Genomic DNA, 25,564 nt, shown 5'->3' with positions numbered 1-25,564 from the left:
TAGTATGTTTCCCTGATGCCGTCTGAAACATATTCATTATCAGTGTCAGGCTTACATTGAGAGTTTTTGGTTATTTATATCTAAAAAATCAAATTCAGAAAGATAACTGAAGGCATGTAAGTCGATTTTTCTACTTTTTTATTGTCAGAATATGCAGGCTGTAGACACACAAATTCAAATCCTTGGCAAATTGTATTTGCAATGACTGTTTTGTCTAGAGATAAATGGATATGAGTAGAGAAAGTTATTTTAGGAATGATAAGTCAACATGAATTTTATTTTTGTAATATATATATATTCAATATGTGTATGATTCAAGAAAATATTGTGTCTGGCAAGTAATTGCTGTAGCAATCCATGTAATGAAGAGATTTGAGCCTTATAAAAATGTATTTAAAACTGTGTTAAACCTTATTCCAAATTAAACATTAATGTCTTGGTGTACGCTTATAACTACAGGGTTAAAACGGAGGTTTGAGTGGGCTGGGTGTGCACTCCCTGGATTATCCATTTTATTAAGACCAACACATCTTCCTATTAGAATGCCATGCCCTTAAGGGCACATGTGGCAAAGTTCCATACCTTTTGTTATTCCAGGATATAGTTAAATTAATTTAAGAACAAAGTGTTCCTGTAGATCCATCAGGTGTTGTTGCAGTAGTTTTAATCGGAACCAGAAGCGTGCTGGCTGCCTCAGGTGATGTCACGGGAATAAATGTTGATTTCACGAATCCTATGCCCTGTGTGATCCACCACATTCTTGTCTAACATGTTTGTGAAACAGTAAGTTTCTTTCCTCAAAGCGGAAGGTTGCTGCTGAAGATTGATGTATTTTAAGGATGGATAGTGACCTTTGAAAGGTTTTCATAAATCACTTACAACTGACCTGCAAATACAAAGTGAAATGAATAGATGAGACAAATCCTTGCCAATCTTAACCCTAACTTTCACATTAAATGCCCAGGTAATCCAAGAAGAACTGTTCTCTTGGCCTAAATCACTAGGAGATTTAAGTTCTCTTCCTACATGAATATGCAGATGTATTGACATGAAGCTCCTGTTGCAGTTGAAAAGATCATATGTGTTTAACTAGAGAAAGGTGACAGGGTGGTCATACTATTAAGAATCGGTGGACACAACCCTCCAGTATTTATTGAGCCTCAATTCTTCATTGAACTGGGTCCAGTGGAGAGGGAATATTTTAAAACACAAGCGAACAACTGCTGCCTACAAGGTGTTTCCCTCAGAAACGGTCTGCTAGTCCACAGACATACTGGACACTAATGAGAGGGCAGAAAAAAATAAATCCAGGGTGAATCTTGGGCTACAGACCATCATCATTCTTAAAATTCAACACTGGAAGAGATGAATGGACTGCAGTCGTCAAGGAAGTCTTCTGGCAGGCAGTGGGCTTTGAGCTGAGTTTTGAGGAGCAGGTAGCAGTTCCCCAGGTGGAGGGGAGGTGGGGAGCTCAATACGGGGTCAGGCTAGGAAGCGTGATGCAGGTTCAGAGTGGTCACAGTTGAACCTCTCGCTTCTATAGAATTCAGCTCGCTGAGCAAATTCAGAAACAGGCACTTTGTAACAGCTCCAGATGCTTCTACTGTATGTGTTGCAAAAAAATTTTGTTTCGTATTTCTTACGTGGAGGAATGATACAAATGGCAGTGTTTGAGAGGAACTGGGCAATCCAGTCAGGAAGCTAGTACCCCAGTGCCAGGAGAGGTGTGGTTTAGTCTAGACACAGCACAGTGGGACTTGAGGAGGAACAAAAAGAGAGGTTATTCTGCTGAACTGCTAGGGGCTAAAACAAGAGAAATTATCTGGAAAATAGGAGTCATCTATAAAGCTTCTGATGTTATCCATGAGTTAAATTAGCAGAATATACTGTTTTAAGTGTAACGTACCTGCTGTTTGCTGAAAGTACCGCTAGGTGGTGAACGTGCATTATTCGTGGCTTTAGATTAGCCGTTTGTTTCTCTTCTGGTGAAAGGGATTTAACTCATTTTGAAAATTCCAGTTCTTATTAAATCACGTCTGATTTTCAATTAGTGAAATATCGCTTAATAACTTATGGAAATAGTCATTAATAGATATAGGAAACTGCAATATTACTCAGTGGTAGTTATTTCAAACACATAAGAACCTATGTGCAAAATTAGAGCTATCTGAATAAAACTCCTATAGGATTCTCTATTTTATTTTAATTTTTCCTATTCAGTACCCACTCAGGAAACTTCCTTATTTAGTATTCAACTAGTGACAAGTATCTTTGGTAATAAATGACATCAAACTGTTTGGGTGCTTAGAGATTTGGAGATCGTGCTACATTCTAATATTGGAACTGACTGTTCTGGGTGAGAGCCTATTTCTTCTACTTAGCTGTTTGCAGTAATGTGTTAGATAATACTCTTATCTGGCAGTGCTTCTGCTAGCACCAGGAAGCTCAGTGAAAGTGTATCTTACTTGCACTGTCTCCCTCATGGTATCTTACCTGACTGTAAGCATCAGGAAGGCAAGGCCTGTGTCTGTTGGGCTTAGCATTCTACTCCAGTGCCTGGTACGGTGCCAAACGGAGTAGATCCTCAGTGAGTTAATGAACTTCTTCTGCTAGTCAAAAAATAATGTAGTGGCCTTTACACCTGATCTCAGTAAATCAGGTACAGCTGTATAGTATATTTTTACCTTCTGAGAATGACTCAGAAGAAGTTCATGTAAAATTTTCATGTATTCTTTGTTTCTTGGAATCTTTCATTTAAAATAGTTGCATGCACATATGTGTGTGTAAGAGGCCTGACACTCTGGTTTTTTTTTTTTTTTTTTTTTTTTTTGTGGTATGCGGGCCTCTCACTGCTGTGGCCTCTCCCGTTGGGGGGCACAGGCTCCGGACGCGCAGGCCCAGCGGCCACGGCTCACGGGCCCAGCCGCTCCGCGGCATGTGGGATCCTCCCGGACCGGGGCACGAACCCGTATCCCCTGCATCGGCAGGCGGACTCTCAACCACTGCGCCACCAGGGAAGCCCGACACTCTGGTTTTAATCTTTCTAGATTAACTCAGCAAGATTATGATTTGGGTTATGCTAAATTCTCAGGGTTAGCCTATATTTATATTGCTTATATTTATCTATATGAACATGGGAACACATCTTACAATAGGATAGAATATTTGGATTTGGGACAGTGCTTCCATAGCAATATTGTAAGTGTAGTGGTAGTGGTAGCTATTTTATTGAGTAATTCGTATTTGTCATTTAATATTTCCAATAATCAAGTATTGTCAATAATATTGTATAGGTAAAGAAGTTGCAGCCTAGATGGGATAAGTTAGGGTACACAAGGACAAATAGTTACCAAACTATGGTCCAAACCTGGGACTGTTTGGGTGCATAGCCTGGTACTTCACCTGATGCTATACTGCCTATCTCTACTACTATGTTGAATTTTTCTGCTTAAAAACCCATCCAAAGCAGTAAAAGAGAAACACTTATCTAAACATATTTATGGGGTTAGATACCTTGGATATAATGTATAAATAATATTAAAATCTCTTTCAGAGTAGCCATTTTTGAGGAAATTGCCATTTAACGAGAAAAAATCTACTTAATCTAATAGTAGTTTGGAAATTATTCATGACCCTTCTATATTGTAAGATCCTCTACTGGTCTGACCATTTCTATAGCCAGAGGAAAACCATCCTCTTGTCTAATATATATTACATACTCAATAGTTCTATAAATCACAATTATTATTACTTACTACAAATACACACATAAGTTTAAGTATTACTTCATAGTTAATACAAAACATAATGTAGACAAATACTTGATTAAAAGTGTAAAAACTGACACTATGGAGCTGCCACAGCAACTAGTCTGGGTCTCCAAATATTCTTGAAAACACAAGGGAGAGAAGAGGCACGTCTTTGATACAGCCTGGCAAGGAATCAGGCACCTCCGAGTCTTCCTGGTGAGAGTGGGAAGGGTACAATCTCTTTCGGAAGGCGATTTGGCTGTGGGCATCAACATTACAAAAACACAAATCCTCTGGCCAAAACAATTCCATTTCCACAAGTTTATCCTACAAATGTACTTACACATGTGTGAAATTATCATATACACAAGGTATTCTTTGCTTCTACTTTTTTGTAGTAGCAAAATGTTGGTAAAGAACCTAAATATCCACTAAGGGAAAGCTGATTTAAAAAAATTATAGTTGTCAGTACAATGGACTATTATTCAGTTGTAAGAATGAGGAAGTTTTTTAGCACTGATATGAAACAATCATATCTATATAGATAGATATAGGTATAATCCATAGTTAAGTAAGAAAGAAGGGCATGGCAATGTTTATAACATGACACTATTTGTGCTTGAAAGAATAGACACAAACACACACATACGCTCATGACTACAATATTTGCTTGACTATGCATAGAATAATCTCTGGGAGAATATGCAAGAAATTGATGACATTAGTTCCTTCCAGAAAGGGAAGCAAATTGGCCAGGAGCCAGGGAGCAAAAGGGAGGCTTTTCCATACATCTGAACATATATTATCTATTTTTTTTAAAAAAACTTATTTTTTGGTTTAAAAAACATACAGATACATGTATATCCTTCAATCCTGCGTTTCAAGTTCTAGGACTTTAGCTTGAGGGTATCATAAAAGACGTACCAAAGACTTATGCACAAAGATGTTCGTTGTATCATTATTTATAATGATAACATAGGGGAATCAATGAAATGTTCAGCATTTAGCCATTAAAGGCATGAAATATGTGCATAAGTGCGCATACTACACATCTCCTTGGTAAAATGCAACAAATTTATATGTTAAATATCAGGGATTCGGATCAAGACTGTCTTGCTCATTGAATCCTTAGCATCTGACACATAATAAACACATGATTAATAATCATAGAAAGATTAATAAACAGGAAAGAGACTGGAAGAATAGTTTCTAAAATGTTAATGTTTACCATAGGTGTTTACTTTCTTCTGTGCTTGTTTTTATTTTCCAAATTTTACACAATAAACATGTACTCTTTCTATGATTGAAAAGAGGGACACTAAGTGTTGTAAGACTGCATCCTAAAAAAAATTCGTGTTTTTCATGCCATGCTTATCTATAGAAGAATGAATAGCTATTTTAATGAGTACTAGTGAGTGTTTACATTTGATCAGCAGTGCTTACAGAAATTCTGGAAAGGATGGTGGTGGTGTGTAAGTGGCAGCTGGTACATTTAGTGAGTATTGGAGGTACATGAGGGGATAATTTGAATGCTAATTACAGTACCACTCTGTATTTAGGAAGGATCACAGAACGAGGATTAGGGTTATTTGACTGAATGGAGTTATAGTTACATTGAGATCTTTTCTGTAGCATTAGGCCTGATTCTTGTTTTTTCCTTGTTTTTGACTACAGACAGATCTAGGTTCTGGTCCCCATGCAGCAACTTACATATTCTGTGATCTTTCTAAGATTATATTTCTCCATCTGCAAAATGAGGCGAATAGTATGATCTGTGCAGGGTTGTTCGTAGCGTATATTTCTAATACAAGTGAAGAGTGTAGCCCAAGACCTGGCATATAGAAGACTCTCGGGATGCCTCTCTCCAGCTTCTGCTTCTCCCACATCCATCACTGTGTCCTGGGTGTGAATGAAGAACTAAAAGTTGGTTTAGAAATAGAGAAGGGGCTAATTTTTTGGACAAACAATTTATTTAATCCTACTAATGATCCCTTAAGATATAGATCATCCCATTTTATTAATATGGGGAGGGAGTACTGCTTGAGGAGCTGTGACCATCCAAAAACCACAATGATTAGCACCTACGTCGTGCTGATACAAAGTATACACAGACCCTCTCTGTGACCTCTAGAATTTTGTTCCAAGGGAAGAAGATGGAAATCCTCTATCGATTGTATTGCTGTGCCTGAGGACACCGCAGAACTTATTACATTAGTATGGGTTTTGGATGTTTGCCTAAAGCCACAAACCTTTTGATGTCCACCTTCTGGCCCTGAGAAATTTCTCATCACTCATATCATTCCTGCAAATAAGATAAAGCAGGACTTTTAATGAAAAATTATCTGCTCCTCCTTGCTCTCTGTCTTCAATGGCATTAAAAAAAATTTTTTTTAATACTGATTTCACAAAATAATTTTCTAATGTGTGTTCCAATTAATTTTTAACACTCTAAACACAATGAGATTGTTTAAATAATAAAGTAGATGAGAATGATCAAATTTGTCATATTTGGAATAGATAAACTTATTCTATAAGTAATTGTGCAAAATTAAGCTTTAAATTTTGAAGGTATAAGACTTTAATTTATAAAAACATTTTTTATAAATGAATGATATGACTAAGTGGCTAAAATGTTAATTTCTCAATTAAGCTAATAGGGTACTAAGTTGAAATATACAAACCATTTAGATAGATGAATATTTAATCCTGGCCAATATTTAAAAAAATATTTCTTAAACCATGTTTCTTAAATGCAGTCACTGAGGACTAACTTCTCCCCCGTACTGATGAAACTCACAGGATGTGTGCCACTAGGTGTCTCTTCCACAAAATGACCTTACGTTAATACCTGGCATCAATGTTTTACATTTTCAGTTGATATTGCCCATTATCTCTGCTAAGCTAGAGGAAATAAGTAAATGCCCATTTCCTAAAGAAAAGTATTTAAATGATCCTCAGAAATAGAAAAACAAGAATGCAGAAATTAGAAGGAAAACTTTGGCATTTGGACTAATAAAGTGAATAATAAAAATTCTTTTTTTTTAATGTCAATTTATAATGTGGTCTTTGTTTTCCCCCAGCTAACTATCTGTCTGGAGGATGATAATTCTATTTGTATTTATGCGTAGCAGCAGTTTGGCTCAGATAAAATATCTAATTCATAATACTCGTAGATGTGCCAAAAAGCCACACAAACCAGAAGGTTAAAAATAATTTCTATCAACTCCACACAGGGTGTTTGAGGAAGAGCAGATTGTTGTAACTTTCATGCTTACAATCAGGGCGCTTTCGTTAACAGAGGCCTTTAAACATTTGCATATACCTGATATCATAGAAACACCAAAAATTGGGTAGGGAAAGTCGACATTTATTGTACTCTATCTTCCAACCCTCAGTGATAGTAACAAAAATAATAGTGATAATGTTTAAAATGGTAATAAGTAACATTTTTGAGAACTCACTATATACCAAGAGAAGGCAAAATGCTTTACAAATTCAGGGTTAATTTATCATATTAGACTCAAAATGATCTTAAATCCCTCTAAGTATGTAGTGATTTATTAATCTCTGAGAGGAAGTATACCTAAAATATGTTTCTTTGTCCTCCTGGAAAGTGTACTCAAAGAAAGATACTAGAAGTAAATCACACCCTCTTGCAGCAGCACTATTTCCCAACTCCTTGCTATTGGAGGTTTTCTTCATATGTTTTCAAAACAGGTACTTGATTTTATGTTGGTCAGATTCTCATGCAGTGTGTGTGTGTGTGTGTGTGTGTGTGTGTGTGTGTTTGGCTCGAGTTGCTAACATTAACTGTGATTCAGAACTCAAAATGTTTATGATTTTACTGTAGAGTTTTCAAATGGTAATAAATATCTATTTCTAATTCCCTTCTGAAACACATGGGAATAGGGGGTTTAGCAGGGAAGAATGGGGTTCACAGGATGAGAGGCATGTAACTTACAGACCGCAGGTAGGGGGACCTTTGTGAGATGCCCAATGAGATCCTTCTTCTACCTGATATGTGTTTGAAACTTGCCTCTGGGTCACCACCTGTGTGCAGGGCCTTCTCTGTCACCAATTCTTTCAGCTTACATGGAAAACAATTCCTCATTCTTATTTGATGCTGACATCTCCGGCACGAACAGGACTGGGGGTAGAAGGTCCAGTCAGAATATAGACTTGAGGGATGTTTATTTCAAGAACCAGACCGAGTATAACACACTTTACTAAAACTAGAACAGCTTGTGGTGGGACAGTAGTAACCTTTTTGTTTTTCTTCTTTACTGTGACCTGTGGATGCAAATGCACCTGGAGGTCAACAAAGATCCTTTTCTCCTTCTTGGGAGCAGCACATAACTCCCTGACAGACAATATAAGTCTGATGGGGCTGTTGACATACCTTAGAGACTGATTTCTGCCATCGTGCCAGCATACTGAAACAAACCTAAACTACCTGCGACCTGGCCAGATTCTAGATTGTTTATTCAGTTACTTAGCCAAGAACTGTCTTTAGTGCCCTTAGAGATCAAAAGAGCCAGGAATAAGCAGGAATTGGTGAGAAAGAAAGATAAATAGAGCCATATCTTCTTGTTCTTTGGCACCAGGTTTTGGCTCAAGTGCAGGCTGGATCACCAGTTCTGCTGGGGAGTCTTGATGCAAAAGAAGGGTCTGTTTTTCTCTTTAGAGGAGCAAATCATGGCTCTTAAACAAAATTCAGGTTGAGGCATTTTAACAGTATGGTACGTGACATCATTTTAAACTTCATAAAAGGGGGTTTAAAAAAAAGACTGGCTAGGCAAGATTGATAAAATTCTTAATTTTATTAAGGCAGTGAAAGAGACTGAAATGCAAAATCAATAGCAAGGAGGACAGTGCGGAGCTCATATAAATCACCTGACAAGGCCTGTGAACAGACCTGAGAAAGACTGTATTTCCCAGTGAAAAGACAGTTTCACGCCCGCTGCCTCTCCACCAGCTTCTACCAGCCGCTGCCCCAGCTCGCTCTCAGTGAATGATTTTGCCGCCTGCATCACTGAGAAAGCAGAAGCAGTTAGGAACCCCCCGCCTGTTCACTTCTTTCTTCCGCCAAATCTCAGACCTACTTCACGTGCACCGCACTCTTTCCTTCCCTTTCCTCCCGTCACAGGGAGGAGGTATCCCTGCCTCTCCCTCCTCTGGGCTCGGTCCCATCCCTTCCCACACGCGTTACCCCTGCAGTTAGTGCCCCTTTCCTGCAGCATCCCTTTCTCCTCTATACTAGATCATTCCAAGAGCAGGTGACACACAGTAGCAGAGCACTTCTCAAACGTTAACGTGTGTAGGAATCACCCGGGGATATTGTTAAAATGCGATCAGAATTTGAGTAAGGCTGCGTTTCTTATCTTCCAAAAAAAAAAAAAAAAAATCTCCTCTTTGACCCCATACATATATACGCTCCACTTTCTGAGCCAGGTGTTTACAATGTGTCTGCTTTTCCCTCACATTTGCTGCTCAGTCTATCCTAAGCTTCTGTCCCCACCACTGAACCAAAATCGCTTTTGTCAATAAACTCCATTCGCCGAATCCATTGGCAGGCACTTCTTGACCTTGCTGCAGCGGAGTTTCAGAGAGATTACCCCCTCCCCCCTTGAAACGCTTCCTTTTGACTTCTGAGATGCATCTTCCTAATTTTTCTTCTACTTCAGACTTTTTCAGTCTCCTTTGCTGGCTCCTCCTGATCTGCCCAACAGCTAAGCTTTGTTGTGCCTTGGGGCTCTGTCCTTTTCCTGTCCCTGGCTGACTCCTTCTATTCCCGTGACTCTGTGGGCCTTCTAAATGCCAAGGACTTTCAAATCTGTGTCTCTGGCCCTGACTCATATATCCATCCACCTACCGATATCACCTCCTGAATAGCCAACAGGCATGCTTTTTCATGGTCCAAGCGCAGCTTTTCATCTCCTTTTCTCCTAAGTATGCTCTTCCTCTCCTCTTCTCTAGCTCAATAAAACCAGCCTCATTTACCCAGTCCCTCAACCAAGAACGTAAGCAGTTCTTTGATTTCTCTTCTTCTCACCTCGTAGATCCAATCCAGGAACATGTCTATGGCGACTTTACTTCTGAAACATCCTGAATAGACCTACCTTGTCTTAGAGCAAGTAGGGATGTTCCCTTGTGGACTTCAACAATAACCTCCTATCTTGTTTTTCCTCTACATTATGCCTAAATGGTCTTTTAAAAATGTAAATTAGCTCATGTTATTTCCCTGGTTGGAACACTCTGATGGCTTCCCATCACGCTTAGAATGAAATCTCCACGACTTACTTTGGTTTACAAGGCCTTCTGTAGCATCGCCTGTTTCTCTGATACCTTCCTATTCCACTCATCGCTTCACCTGGCTACCATGTCTGTGCTTCCTTTGTTTCCCAAAACAGGTTCAGTTTGTTTATCCCTTAGTGCATTTGTATTGCCTGTACTGGTTCCCCTGATCTTTTCCTGGTCAGTTCCCTCCTTGTTCTGGTTATCACCTCTTTCCTTCCACGTTGGTCCCCACCCACCCTCCTCCCTCACACCACATTTTCCAGCTCCCTCGACAATAGCTTTTGGGGGACTTGGCCAAATGGGAGATGCTGGAAGGGGGGAAGAAGACAAAAAAAAACGGGAGAATTTCCTTCTCTCTGTGTGTGTCTTTCCTCTTCCCCCACCACTTCTGGAGGCATTTTCCAGAGACAACCTCTCCTCCACAATCCCAAGTCCTGCCAAGCAGCGCCAGCCATGGCTCCAGCTCTGGTCATGGTTCGTCCACATGGTCTAGCATCTGGGCCCCAGTGACATCCCCTCCCTCGGGTAGGCTTCCTGCATTGCCGATGTCTATCACACTCTTATTCTCACTTCTTCCATCAGCAGGGTGTAACCACGTCTCTGTGTGAAATTCTGGTGATTTGAAATATCTAAAGTAGTTTCTATTTTCCTGACTGAAACAGGTCTCAACTGTGAAGTTCGTCCTCAGAGCAGCCCTCCCTGACCTCTGGATCACTGCCCAGCACATGCACCCAGTTCAAGTCTCTTCGTTGCGTTTTTCACTTTCTGCTCTTTTCCTTCTTCATTTACTTACACGTTTGTTTGGTGCTGTCTTGTTTATCACTGTATGCCCAGAGCTTTGAATAGTGTCTTATACGTAGCTGCAATTCAGGAAGTCTTTATTGAATAAAGGAATAAAGGAGATGGACTGAGATTTGGCTAAACAATACTGCTCAAATGGGGAGGTAATGTGAATGAAGCTAGTAATCATCAGGCTTCTAAATGCAAACTTCAAAAAGAAAGAGAGACAGAGAAGGAGGGAGGGAGGGAGGGGGGAAAAGACAGAAAAGGAAGGAAGGAAGGGAGGGAGGGAGAAAGGAAGGAAGGAAAATAAGAGAGAGAGGGAGAAACTAGGCAAAGATAGAAAGTGTTACCCCTTGGGAAGAAAGACAATTAGTGGGGAGAAGGAAACTAATCATTATTTAATATCTGCTAATGTGCCAGTTGCTTTATATACATGATTTCTTTCTGTTCCCATATCAACACTCAGGTAGACATTATCTCCATCTTACTGATGGAGAAACTGAGTACCTGAGAGGTTAAATAACTTATATAAGGTCACACAGCTGTAACATGCACAACAGGATTCAAGCCCACAACAGCCATCTGCCTGATTAGGATAAGTACAACATAGCCAGGATCCATGTCCATCCTACTTTTATTTTAAATACAGATACATAGACTACCATTTGTAGAGGACTTATTTTATCCTATTAAATAAATGGCCCTCTCTAGTGTAAGAATTTGAGATACTTTTGCAAACTGATTCTCGTGTTTTTCTTGCCCTCTCCCACTTCCTTCTCCCCCTCTGCAAATAAACTGAAAGACAGACCATGATCCACACAACTAAGTAAACAACATATTGCCATCAGTGCTGTAAAGTGGGCCTTTGCTTTTTTCTTCCAGGTTGACTGCAGGATGAGCCTGTTTTTGTGATTTAGTCTGCAGTAAGGAAGAGGTTTAGGAGATAGGCCCACCCCATATATCAGCAGCATCCCATAGAGCACAAAGTTGTTTTTCAGGTATGTGCTACATATAGCATCAATAGAGAAAGAGGGTCTAGTTTCCTCCAAATTCACCAGGCCCTTTATTTGTACTGACCTCACCTCTGTTTTGTTGAATTTCATTGAAGAGACCAATTATCCTCTTAAAGGGGACAATTGAGTTCTCAGTCTTGTCCTTGATTTGCTACATTATGCCCAGGTCTGAAAATGGTAGATGATATTAGATTATTCAGTTTATAGAGAAACTGAGGGAGAAAAGCCCCAAATGGTAGAACAAATTGTTTTTTCCTAATGCTAATCTCCCTTGTTTGGTGGATTCAAGTCAGGCCATTAACACAACTTTGACATTGCTTTTTCCCTGATTTGTTCTTAAGACGTTTCCCTATTCTCAAACATCACGCACTCAGAACACTGAAAACTTAACAGCAAACAAACAAATCACAGAAATTAAATCGCAATAAAACTGTTGTTGGCTTCATGTAAAAAAAAAAAATTATCCAATATTTAAATGGCGATTATTTCCAGAAACTTGGCAATTGTAACCATACAAATGATGAAATTGATTCCAGTCACAGTCCATCTCTGTTTGGAACGGAAATACCGGTAGTGTTTGAAAAATGGATTATTAAAGACCTTGGTTTGCTGAAGGTGGCTCATATGTTCTATTTGCTAACACAGCATCTTGTTGGGGGAAAAAAAATAATAAGTGCAGCTTTTCCCTACCCCAGATTATTTTCACTACTGATCTTTAGAGCAGGAAATAAAAAACAGCTAATGGTTCATGGGGCATGTGGAATTAGTTTAAGCAAAGCCAAGTCCTGGTCCTGCTGACCGCCTCCTCTTTCCTGTGCTGTTTTGTCTATGCCGGCCTTAGAATATGTCAACAAATCTCTTTTAAGCTCAGATGGGAAGAAAGGATGGTGATTCTCTCTCTTTCTGTAAGGGAGTAATTTGCAACAGATGTGCTTTTTCAGAAAGGTACAAGTTCGTCCTGTAAAATATTTGTAAAGAAAAATAGCCTCCGGATTTCACAAAGCAATCCTTACTCAGTCTTGGAGATGTCACAAAGAGCATAGCTTTTATAATACTAATATGATTCTTTGCTCAGACAATTTGATTAAACTCAAGATTAGTTTTTGGGAAGAGCCAAGTTTAAATATCTAAAACAATGTAGTGAAAAAAAAATAAAATAAAATAAAACAATGTAGTGAAGAAATACCATATGTGACTTGATGGCTTTTTGACAGTGACCTGAAAGGAGCCCAGTTTCAGTTATAAGACCTGGGTTAAAGTCCCAGGAACTCTTTCTAACTAGAGTAATGAGATCCTAACTTCTCCAAACCTCACTTTCCTTATCCATAAAATGGCAAAACCACCTGACCCTGCCATCCAAGTGGGAAGATAAGTTAAAAATGCTTTATAAAGTCCTCTACAAGGTGAATGATTTTCATAACAAATCTATTGAAGAAAACATCCTTGAAGGTTCCACACCTTCGTGTACATGCTTTTTGGAGTAAAAGGAATTTTTTTAAAAACTACTTTAGTAAGTAGATTAGCAACAAAGCTCGTGCTGTTTAAGATAAAATAATAAATTCTGGCCTTGATTCAGCCATGAGCCTTGTTGAAGAACAAGTCACTGATTCTAATGGGAGGTGTTACCTGCGTAAGTGCCGACAGAAAAATCACCGGAGAAAAAGGTGTGTGCTTTGCATGAGCTTTGGCCTTAGAGAGTGTGCAACTTTCAGGATGCAGGGCATATTGTAAACAGGTGAATTTACTCCTGATTTTTCAAATCCCATATCTCAGATGACAACAGATATGGCTGGAGGCACCGAAGGAGAGTGAGCATAGGTTGGGGTAGAAGTTTGAGTTGGAATGAGAGGCATCTGGTCTTTGGTTTGCTCATTAGCGAATGAGAATAATCCCGTTACCTTTGTGTGACCATTGCAAGGATCGTGTAAAATGATACGTGTGAGATAATCTGATTGTATTAGATGACAAAGAAATTATATAAACACACTATTCCTTAGATATATCATAAATAATAAGGGAGAAAACTCTGTCATCTTTATAGAGATTTAATAAATTTAGCATTTAAGTTTTTTTGTACTTCCTTTTCAGTCTCTTCAAATTGTTGATAACATTAATGCCTAATACGTACTGAGCACTTCCTATGTTCTAGACATTTGGGGTAAATGCTTTTAAATGGATTAAACTCATTTAATTTTATAACCATCACTGAGGTAGTTTCCATTATTACCCCCATTTTACAGATGAAGATAAGTACATTGGTCAAAACCACACAGTTAAGGCAATTATGGAGGTGGGATCTGAACCAGGCTTAGCCACAGAGCCAGTTAGTCAGAAATCTAGTCATCCTCTAAGACTGTGGTCGTCCAGAAGGCTCACAGCCTTCTCTAAACTCAGTTGCCCTCTCAGCTGTGCATTTGAACTCTAATCAGATTTACAAACACATTTGGAAATGATACAAATGATTTCAAAAGAGGGTTTTAAAAACACACACGCGTACACCCAACTTTCTCATTAGAAATTGGGATAAAGAAGACCTCTCCTGGCATTGCTGTTTGGATTCAGAAACAAGCCAGTGCTTCTGTTCCCTATTCTCACTCAGGCTTACAGTACTGACCCCATAGAAAGGGCAGGAGAAAGTCCATCCATCCACCATCAATGTCCTCAAGTAAGCTTTCAAATGGCTACCAGCAGCAGAGGCTGTTACACACCCTTGTTATCTTCTCTGTAAACCTGCTAATTTGTCACCAGAAGGGAGTTTAGGACATAACTTAGTTAACCTTTTTTTTTTTTTTTTCAAATGGGATCTAAGGACAAGCAGTAACTTTGTTGTAGGCCACCATAACCCTGAGTGTGCTTTCACGTTCTCTAAACCTTTCCACAATGTGTTCATTTTGACTTTACAGAATTTTTATCTCAACACTTGTATTCTACTGTCCCGGGTGGAAGTCTACTTTGTCACTTATTTTCCTGTCTGGTTACTTGGGAACAGCAGCCTCACAGCTTCTGGTGTGGCTTCCATCAAGGTTAGCCCAGATCCAGGCCTTCTGGCCCTTGCCCTTGAGAGTCCATCTGGAAGCAGAGTTTCTCCTGGGACAGAAAGCCTTGAGAGGGGATCATCTGTGGAAATGCTCTCTGGAAAGCGTACTTCCTGCCTGCTGGCAAGGAGATTAAGTCAAAGGTTTTGATACTGATATATAGTCCTAATCTTGCAAGAGCTTTCAAGAACTATCAGGGTAGTTATAAGGAGTTTTCTTAAATCATTAGGAAGAGGGAGATAGGCAAGTCCCTTAGGGTCTACATGATGAGGGCTTTGTCAAGCAAGATATTTAGCTCCAGGGAGCTCTCCCTCCTGACAACAGGTACATCTGCATCCCCTGGGTGCTTTCTGTAAGGTTAATCTACATTTATATTTAATGGAAATTTAACATTTTATGTATAGCCTTTTACAAATAATTATTTTTGCTTAATTAGAACTTAACATGAGTAGTCAACAAGTTTTATTTTTTGCCTTGGCTTCAAGTCATTTTCGTATCTGATAGAAGATATGTTCCTTCCCTTCCTCTTATTCACCTCTCAGATTCTCTCCATCTTCTCCCCTTCCTCCTTCCATCCCATGGGGTGTCTCCTCTTCAGGTTTTCCTCTCCCCCTTCCACTTTCTCTTTCCCTCAGTTTCCTCCTCTCTCTTTTTGCTCTTTCTTCCTTTTATCTCCTTCCTCCCTTCCTTCCCTTCTTTCTTTCTTTTCCTTCCCCTTCCTCCCTCCCTCCCTCCCTTCCTCTTCCTTTCCCTTTCTCTTTCTCTCTCTCTCTCTCTTCCTTCCTTCCTTTCTTCCTTCTTTCCTCCCTTTCTTTTCCCTTCCTTTCCTTCCATTCTTTCTTTCCTGGCTTTCATCATAACCTTAAGATTGCCAGCTGCCATTTTTAAATGCCTGTTGTTTACATTGCCTAGCCCAGGGGATATCTCTTTCCAAATTTTTGTTATTTTACAATCACCTTTAAAGTTACATGCAAAAAACATAACATTAAATTAATGGGGCAAGGCGCAACTAAATGTGATTAAAAATTGTACTGTAGAAAATGAGTACTGAAAAGCTTAGTACCTTGAACAGAGGAAGCAAAAAATTAAGATGAGGTAAATACTCATTCTGGATTAAAAAATGTGTAGAGGCAGCAGAAGGGGAAAAAAAGTCTTCTCAATGTAACATTATAAAGAATCTAATACCATTTTCTAAAATGGAAGCTGACAAGTTAACACTAAGTCATCTGGGGTAAAACTAAACATGCCTAAAAGGTTTCATATATTTAGAAATTCTCTCTAATATTTCAAAATTTTGTTTTTAATATGAGCAAAAATAGACAAAAATAATTTGAATTCTCTTAATAAGGAATTGTATACATAGTTTTATTACTACTACTACTACTACTAATACTAATAGTTATTTGTACCAGGCATTGTACTAAGAGCTCTACATGGCTTATCTTATTTAACTTAGTCGTCTTTATAACCCTGAAATGTAAATGTTTTTGAGAAATGTTTTACTTTTTAAGAGAAAATATACTGTCTTAAATGGTCTCCATCTGTCTTGTTAACCTTAACCATATCTCAGAATCCTTTAATGTTTCAATGGGGGGTTCCTATTTTCAAGGTTAATATCAGGAAAAGAGCCAAGGCACCCAGTAACCTGGGTAAGATTTGCTATCATAAAAACTGTAAGACACTGAGATAAGATTCAGTAGTCAAGAGTCTGTTAAGTTGCTCTCTGGGAGAATTTCAGTGCTCTAGATTTCAGGCTGAAGGGTAGTTTTCTGTATCTGAAAAAGAAGGAATATTGGCACAGAGAAAACATTTCACTACTTTGTGTGGCTTTATTCAATCTATACCTCATGTCTACTATTTCCATAGGTTAAAAGCATAGATCGGAGAGGAAGTCTGTTTTGCAGGGCATTTTACTGAGTGAAGTAAGAAAGCTGTGCACCAAAACCATCTTTAGCATAAAAAATAAATCACGTGAACCCTAAACATATTCCAAACACAATGTACACTTTGTGCTCTGTGAGGTTCAGTTTGCTCACAGAAGAGCTGTAGTCAACAGTAAACTAGAACAGTTATGTCTCATAGCAGATATCAGTCTCACTGTTCCCCTTTGCCAGAGGTTACACAGCAGGACTTTAAAGGAAAAGCAGAGTTATGATCCAGATTAGCTCTTTGGGGTGCACATTTGCATGCCTCTTCTGTGAAATCCTCAGTAAGGTGAACATATGCTCTGGTTTCCTGGGACAGTTCCGTTTTATGCTCATCCTGATGTAAGACTTAATAGCCCTCTCCCTTAACACTCTTAAGACACTCTCAACCTAGAAAGAAAGTGAAATAACGTTAATTTTGTAACATCAATATTTTGAGCAAACATGTTCTGTATACCTGCTGTGATGGATACAGCACAGGTGTCCAAGAGATTCATTTTCTATGATGTCAGCGGGGCTGACACTGACCTCTTTGGCATCAGTGACTGTGGCAGGATGCAGCTGGATGCACGAAGACCCCAACCCCACAGTACACGTACCCTGACACCTATCACGTTGGCTTCTTTCCCATTTGGAATCGAATCAGTGAATGGGAGCACTTGTCATTTTGGTTTGAAAGTCAATGAACAGGATTCTCCAAATATGTAAGGAGTGTATATTGATCCTTCACGTCTTTAAGAGTTTCCTGAACATCTCACAGCTAGGAAGTAGATATTTCTTTGGAAAAATCTAGTTAACTTTCTGTTGTGATACAGGATAGTAAAATAGGTGATATGAAAGAATCACTGTATTTCAAGTGTGCAGTTATTGATATTTTGTGGACTATTTAAAATAACAAGATTTTAAGAAATTATATGGAATTATTAGAAAAACTTGTGCAATATAAATCTCACATTTTCAGATTTATAGTTATAGTTCTTCTTTATGGGTAATTTTCTTTTTACATCTTCAAAAGAAACCTTCATTATGCATTAAAAAAACCACTGTCACTACCAAGCCTTTGGATGATGAACTACCCTATGATATTTCTTTCATCCAAGCTGGTTTATAAAGGAAAGCAAAAACGACAATAAAAGAAATATACCAATTTATTCTCTACTAATAAAGTATTGAAGATTAGTGAAAAAAGTGTGAAGTATTGGAATGCAACACAGAGAAATTCCACTACCCACTGCAGTTTGGGGTCATATACTGTATATAAAGAGTAATTACTTCATTGGTTGGAGACCACAGTGGAGGAATATAGAATTTGATGAAAGAGATTTTAAGATAAAAATTTTATCCCAAAGCACTTGAAAACTTTGCCAACACTCCAGACTGTTTTATTTTGGACTTTGGTGGCCCGGGGTGAGGGGAGTGGGTGCAGGGTGGGAGTGCAGATGAAAGAAAATTAAAAGTGAGCAGATTTCTAAAAACTCTTTAGCCAGTAATCAACATCAGTACTTGGATTTAAAGAATCTACTAAAAATAGTCTTTGTAGATGCCTGAAATGACACGTTACTAGTGAAGATCTCATATTTAATATTTGCACATGGCATTATTAACATTAAATCTGGTGGTTTCCAACACATCTTCCACTTCCCCCCCTTTTTTAAAAAATTAATTTATTTATTTAGTTTTGGCTGTGTTGGGTCTTCGTTTCTGTGCAAGGGTTTTTCTCCAGTTGTGGCGAGTGGGGGCCGCTCTTCATCGCAGTGTGCGGGCCTCTCACTGTCGCGGCCTCTCTTGTTGCGGAGCACAGGCTCCAGATGCGCAGGCTCAGTAGTTGTGGCTCACGGGCCCAGTTGCTCCGCGGCATGTGGGATCCTCCCAGACCAGGGATCGAACCAGTGTCCCCTGAATTGGCAGGCAGATTCTCAACCACTGTGCCACCAGGGAAGCCCCCCACTTCCCATTTTTGAATCAACTTTCCGGATTTCATTTTCTTGCTGATCATGGCGTTTACGATAATAAATTTCTAAATGTTTGCAAGTCTTTTCTTCTTGTTTATCTCACAGGGATCCTGGGTAGAAACTGAAATCTTCCTGGGTAGAGTGGGAAGGTCACATGGTATATCGTGCAGAGGACAGATTCTGGAGTTGGCTGGCTGTAATCCTAATCCAAGCACTGTCACTTTTCCGTGAGCCTCAGTTTTCTCTCCCGTAAAGTGGAGAAAAATATCTGTGTTGTAGGGTGATTGTGAGGATTGAATGAGCTGTGTGAAAAGCACTTTATGGTGCTTAATGAGTATCTATTTACATTCTACTTCTTTCTAAAAATAATTTAGAATACAAAAAAATACATTAAGAAAAAATAGATAAACCATGTAAAATCATGCCCAGTGAATACTGATTCATTTATGTCTTCTATCCATGTTACTTTAATAATGATATTGGAGAAAATCAGGGGATTATTCTGATTATCAAAGTAAAATATAATAATTGCAAAGAATTTGAATATTACAGGAAGGTATGAAGAAGGTAAACATCCATTACCTTTAATATTTTGACACATTCCCTTCATCTATTTCCATCCTACTCATTTCAAAAATAAGTTAGAGGGCTTCCCTGGTGGCGCAGTGGTTGAGAATCCGCCTGCTGATGCAGGAGACACGGGTTCCTGCCCCGGTCCGGGAAGGTCCCACATGCCGCGGAGCAGCTGAGCCCGTGAGCCATGGCCGCTGCGCCTGCGCGTCCGGAGCCTGTGCTCCGCAACGGGAGAGGCCACAACAGTGAGAGGCCCACATACCGAAAAAAAAAAAAAAGTTAGAATTATACTCCATATCACATTTACTTCCCATTCTTTTCAGTTTCTATTAGATCATAAGCATTTTCACTGTCTTTAATCAATATTTTGTGATTTCCTAATAGTCTATCATTTGTATGTAACATAATTAATTCTACCCAACATGTTAGTGATTTTTCTTTTTGTTATTATAAACAAAACTGCAATGAAAATTGTTTCAGATGTTCATTGACTATATTGGTAATCCCATCCCTTCATTTGTCATATTTGTTGCAATTTTTTTCCCACTTAGCCTTTTAAATTTATGATAACTTTTGATATAAGTTTTTAATGTTATGTAACTTTTGCTACCAGTTAGTTTTCTTTGTGATTTTCTTTACTGCTTGTATGTTCAGAAAGTTCTTTCCTATTCCAAGGTCAGTAAATAAATTACCTATCTTTTTCTGTTTTTATAATTCATTTTTAGCTTTTTGCTTTAAAATTAATATAGTATATATTTGGGATACCTCAGTTTGAGGTAGATGCTGGGGTAGATTTGAGCTATCACAAATAGGTTTGAGAATTTATTAAGGCAGAATTTAATATAATTTTCCCCAAATAGTTAAAACAATTACCCAGTAACATAATACTTCCTTCTTTATGATAGATTTATGATGGTGCTTCATCATACAATGATCTCTCTTTCAATGCTCATCTTTCATATTTTAATTACTTAAATATCTGGTACAATAAATGCTTTCTCATTATTTCTCTTTTGCAAACAATACTTGGCTATAGGTATTCATTTATTCTTCCAAATAAATTTTAAAAACACTTGATCAAGTTCTCCCCATTTCACTCCACTCCAAACACATTAGGATTTGCTTGACATTGCATTAAACCTTTATGTTCAACTGAAAAAAATAAAGAATACATTCTTTTAATATTCAGTATTCCAATGCAGAAACATAGTATCTCTAATTTCTTAATATAGATTATATACATTTCTTGTTAAGGTATGGCTAAGTGTTTTATATATTTTATTGCTATTGTGAAAGAAATATTTTTCACCTCATAATTTCAAACTGGTAAGATATTATTCTCAGTGAACTTTCATTGTATAATCTGCATGCTTTGTCTCCAACTTGATTTATTCTGCATGTAGAAAAATACTTTGTAAGAGCACTTTAATTCATAGACAAAATGAACTTAGCTGGTGCTTGAGAGAGAACATTGAAGGCCATGGAGATTATTAGAGCAGACCAATTTTGTAATTATGAAAAGAACTAGAAGGAGCCACTGGTTATCCGTTTTATTGTAAAACGTACAATTACATAGGTGAAATGAGTGCATTTTATTTTATTACCGGGGAGGGTAAAAGGACAAGAAATTGATGCACCCATGTTCTGTAATGACAAGTGAAGGGCAACTTTTGAAGACAGTGGGCACTCGGAGAGTGTCTAATTGTTCTCTGTACTCTGAGCCTTATGCATTTCATCTACCTCATTGCCTTACAGTCCGTTTTGGTATAAGTGAGATGAATAATGTAGACAATATCTCCCATGGGAATTAAATTTAAAATGAGGGCTCTAAGTAACTGGTATCTAAAGATCATGTTATAAAACTGGCATCCATGTCCTCAGTTCCACTGTACCCTGTTGTCCTTGGAGGCTGCCCACACACCTGTCATTCGCTTGCCCTCAGTTTCTAAGGTGGCAGGATGCCAGCCCCAGCCAAGTGTTCACAGTGCAAAGTGCTTTAGACTCTTCTAAAATGAAAGTCAGTATGTAAATGTGCAACATGACGACATTATTATTCTAGCTTCCTGGCTGCTTTCAGCAAGCACTGACTGCCACATGAGGTCTCAAGTGTTCTGGCACAGTGCACAAGTGTTCAAAAGAAGTTAAAGTAATGAAATTGGATCTACATTTCCATAGAGATTCAAGCTGGCATGGAGGAATGGAGTCATGGGTTGGATGGTCTCCACCAAACAGCCTAGGCAAGTGCCTGTGATGCCAGGCTACTAAGCAGAATTTTCTATCGTGAAAGGGCACCACTGTTTCTTCCTCTGGGTCTAAAATTACAAAATGTGCCCATTTCTCCCAGGCTCACACCACTCTCTGGGCGCTTTATGCTCAGTCCTCACCCATCCATTCCCTGGAGCACACACGAGCTTTGCTTAAATCTAGCACAAGTTTTAAAATGAAGAATTAAGTACAAAGTGGGGGTGTGTGTGTTTAGTTAGAACCCTGATTAATAGAGCATGAAGTATGTGACTATTATTCATAAGAGGTGGGGCCAGGCTGTGTATCTGATCTACCTAAGGTGCTGTCTAGAAGTGGCCACTTACTGGATTTCAGTTGACCTTGTTATTTTTTTATTTAAAAATTTTTTTGCAGTTTTCATGGCTCACAGGTCTTCTCATTTGCACCCAGCATTCCCTTCTATTAAAATATCTGGACCCAAGACCAAACTTAGGTGGATGGCTGCTGGGGCCAAGAAACTGGGTTTGCTAAGTATCGCGTCATGGTAGGTCCAGGGTCAGCACAGATTCCGCATTTGGTCATTCTGAGACCTGATCTCTTTATACCTCCCCTCCCCCTGGCTGAAATGTCTCTGTTCGCCAGGGCAAGAGCGACAGAATCTGAGTCTTGTGCTTTGCAGCCTTTGTACTAGCACAGGTCCATAATGCTGAGTACTCTTCCTCCTCCACCTCCTTTCATATCCTAAAAATTTCAAGCGCTTCACGTATCCATTTATATATATGTAAAAATGAAGTTCATTTAAGTTTAAAAATGTAAGAGTGGGACAATTAAAAGAATTCAGGCCCTCCAGGATACCTTTACTCATATAGAATCTCTCTTTTATTGTATTTTAGGACAGCGAAAAAAAGGGATTTATGAACAAAATCTATGCCATCCAGGAAGTATGTATCAGTGTCCAGAACATCCTAGATGAAGTTGCTTCCTTTGGCGAAAGGATAAAGAAGTGAGTGATGCTGACATGGGAGCCCTGGTCTTCTGTGGGACAGTGTCCATTTGTTTCTCAGAGGGTGAAATGCCACATTCTTCCTGGCAGGGGACACTCCTGGGTGATCTGTTGCTCAGTTTTATCATTATTTACTTTGTTTCTGCCAGTCTTTGGTTTTATGAAAGTTCTGTCAATTTTCCTCCTTGAAATTTAGAACATATTGGTTGGAAAGAAGTCATACTTGTAGCTTTGAAGAAATAACACCGTCCTAAATTTTAGCACATTTTCACAGTGAGACTTTGTTCTTACACAGAATATGAAATTGTGATAGAAAAAAAATAAACCAAGTTAAATGAGGATTTCAGGTAATCAAGACACACCTGCATTTTATTATTGGTCGAGTTATGATTTCATCAATAAAGTTAAATTTAAAAGTATCATACTATATATAGCACCCTGCAAAAATATGCTTTCAATTTTGTATATTTAAATAGCTGAGATCATAATTATAGATGAAATAAACTAATGCTTTGTCATTTAGAAAATATACATAATTTTTATAATTTAAAACAATTTTTTAAACAAGGAAATAGAGCTTCATTAAGAGCTGATGTAAAATTAAGAAACATATTACTTGCATTTTACTTCAAATAGTTTTATTTCTTAATATATTTTTTAAAAACAACTGTTTAATTATTTACCAAAAAATTATTACCAAAAAATGGTAAGGTGGGCCTTCCCTGGTGGTACAGTGGTTGAGAGTCCGCCTGCCGATGCAGGGGACGCGGGTTTGTGCCCCGGTCCGGGAAGATCCCACATGCCGCGGAGCGGCTGGGCCCGTGAGCCATGGCCGCTGAGCCTGCGCGTCCGGAGCCTGCAACAGGAGAGGCCACAACAGTGAGAGGCCCGTGTACCGCAAAAAAAATAAATAAATAAAATAAAATAAAAAAAGGTAAGGTGGATTTATAATTTGTTATTAGTAAAAAAATATACTAAGGCCCCGTACCTACTAAACTATGTGAAAATTGGCCTACATAATGATTTCTAAATGATATGTTCAAGAAGGGGTGCTGTATATCTGGATAAGCCTACATTTTCCTAGTTTTAGATATCTATTCATTGTTTATTATTCATAACCAAAAGTGTTCTGCAGATTTGGATCCTTGGGCATACATAGAAATTGAAAGGAGTAAATTATTTAAACTAAAGGTGTGAGTCATTCATCTGGTGCCTTTCATGTTTCAAGGCATAATGCATTTTATTTTGTATAATTTTTTGTTTAACACATTTCCACATATGCATAGGTGCTGAGTTTCCACTTTCTTGTATCATATTAGACAGAACAGCCTCCCTCTCACTCCCAAATGTGCCTCTAAGCAACATTCAGTATCAGACTTCTAAAGACTGATTTCCACATCTTTTCTCTTTTCTTCTTCTTCTCCATGTTATTTACATCTCTAAGAATGTTTCCTTGTTCTTCACAACCTATCTGCAGAAGCAGAGTGTGAAGTCCTAAATGGGGCATTTCCCTATTGAGTATTGTCCTTTCTCTGAGGTACACTGTATATTGATTACCTGACAGAAACATCTCATTTATATCAGAAGACCCTGGATCAACTCTAAGGTCAGGATTGTGAATGCCTGAAGGGGAGAGGCTTCTTTGTAACTCTGGGTGTTAGGAGACTCAGACAGGTGCTTGGCTGGAAAAGACCATGGCCAGTTGAAGGAAATGACCAGATCCTGGCTGTGGACCAGCCTTGGGGAAAACTGGATTTTGTGAACTTTCCAAGGTATAGACAGAGGTGCAGGTATAGGCTGAGGTACAGGAACACCGCATAGGATCTAGTGAGTCTTGTAGGAGCTATCTTTTCAGCATAGTAATCTTTCGAATACTATAAGAGAGAAACTCCCCTGGGGTCACGCGGGATAAAATGGATCTATCCAGAAAGCAGATACAGAGCAATCTTTAAGTACAAAATGAAAGCCTCCATAATTACCACATCTTGTTACTAAATCATTCCAGAACGTTCTTGAATTGCATCTCTTAAGATCATATTCTAGATATAGATTCCATAATGCACTGTGGAAAAAGAAAAGGGCAGTCTTTTTTTTCCCCCTGACATTAGTACACTGGTATTCCTTGTCATTTTTCCTTCCAAGAGGAGTTAAGAACACAGGGCACGCTTCAGTGAGGCTGCCCAGAAGGAGGGTTTTCTGCGTGAAGAGCCAGTGCCCTCACACATGGAGGGGTGTGATGGATGGCTCTGAGCTGAGCCACAGGAGAGCAAACAGACCCTCAGCCTTCTGTTCTCTCCACAAGCGGGCAGAAGCAAGGGAACTACAGGTGTCAGTGAAGGAGGGAAGGCATGATTCTTCGCCTGGTGACAGTTATAGGACCCACTCTGGCCATAGGAGATACAAAAACACGACAGCAAAGCAGACCCCAAGAGTTACTAAAAACAAGACAACCAGATTGATCCAACTTTGGCTTTTTTACTAGAAAAAAAACATTTTTAGGAATTTGACCTAGAGAGACAAAAAGCAAGCCATATGCCACAAAGCTAATGAATAACTCTTAAGTGTTAGGCTGAAGGGCAGTACATGAGAAAATCTCTTGAGAAACGTCCTTTATTGGATCAAAAACTTCCCTGGAAAAACCCAGCCCAAGTGAGCATAGCATCCTTACTGGGAAATTAGAAGAAATAAAAAACACTGACATTTATCCACATCATGTACAATTTCATATTTTCTTGAAGTGTCTTGGGGCCCTTCTCACTGCTTGCTAAGAATGCCATACTTTAGACTCCTAGAGTTGAGTGGCTCTAATAACTTCATCTTGATTCACATAAACATGTTGCCATCACTACCAGTCTTCCTGGATACAATAAAAGCTGTCCCCATTTTATAACTGAGAAGGTTGACGCTTAGAGAGGTTTACCACCTAAGGTCACATAGCAGAATCTAGGCTTTGAACACAGATTTACTACCTTGTTTGTTTGTTTGTTTGTTTGTTTTTTTCATTAAATTAT

The 25,564-nt window shown here is 38.7% G+C and overlaps 1 protein-coding gene across 13 annotated transcripts in view; it reads left to right on the top strand.

Annotated features, from left to right (window-relative positions):
• The window catches only part of MCTP1 (multiple C2 and transmembrane domain containing 1), a 540,048-nt gene that overhangs the window by 497,987 nt on the left and 16,497 nt on the right, over positions 1–25,564 (top strand). For all 13 annotated transcript variants that reach the window (XM_067031360.1, XM_067031359.1, XM_067031357.1 and 10 more), the window contains one exon: positions 22,444–22,553. In XM_067031360.1, the coding sequence (XP_066887461.1) occupies positions 22,444–22,553 (110 nt within the window). The remainder of the gene's footprint in view (positions 1–22,443; positions 22,554–25,564) is intronic.

Source organism: Kogia breviceps, chromosome 4 (assembly GCF_026419965.1).
Source record: "Kogia breviceps isolate mKogBre1 chromosome 4, mKogBre1 haplotype 1, whole genome shotgun sequence".
Taxonomy (NCBI): domain Eukaryota; kingdom Metazoa; phylum Chordata; class Mammalia; order Artiodactyla; family Physeteridae; genus Kogia; species Kogia breviceps.
Note: the sequence above shows the minus strand (reverse complement) of the source record. Positions and strands in the feature narration are given on the sequence as shown.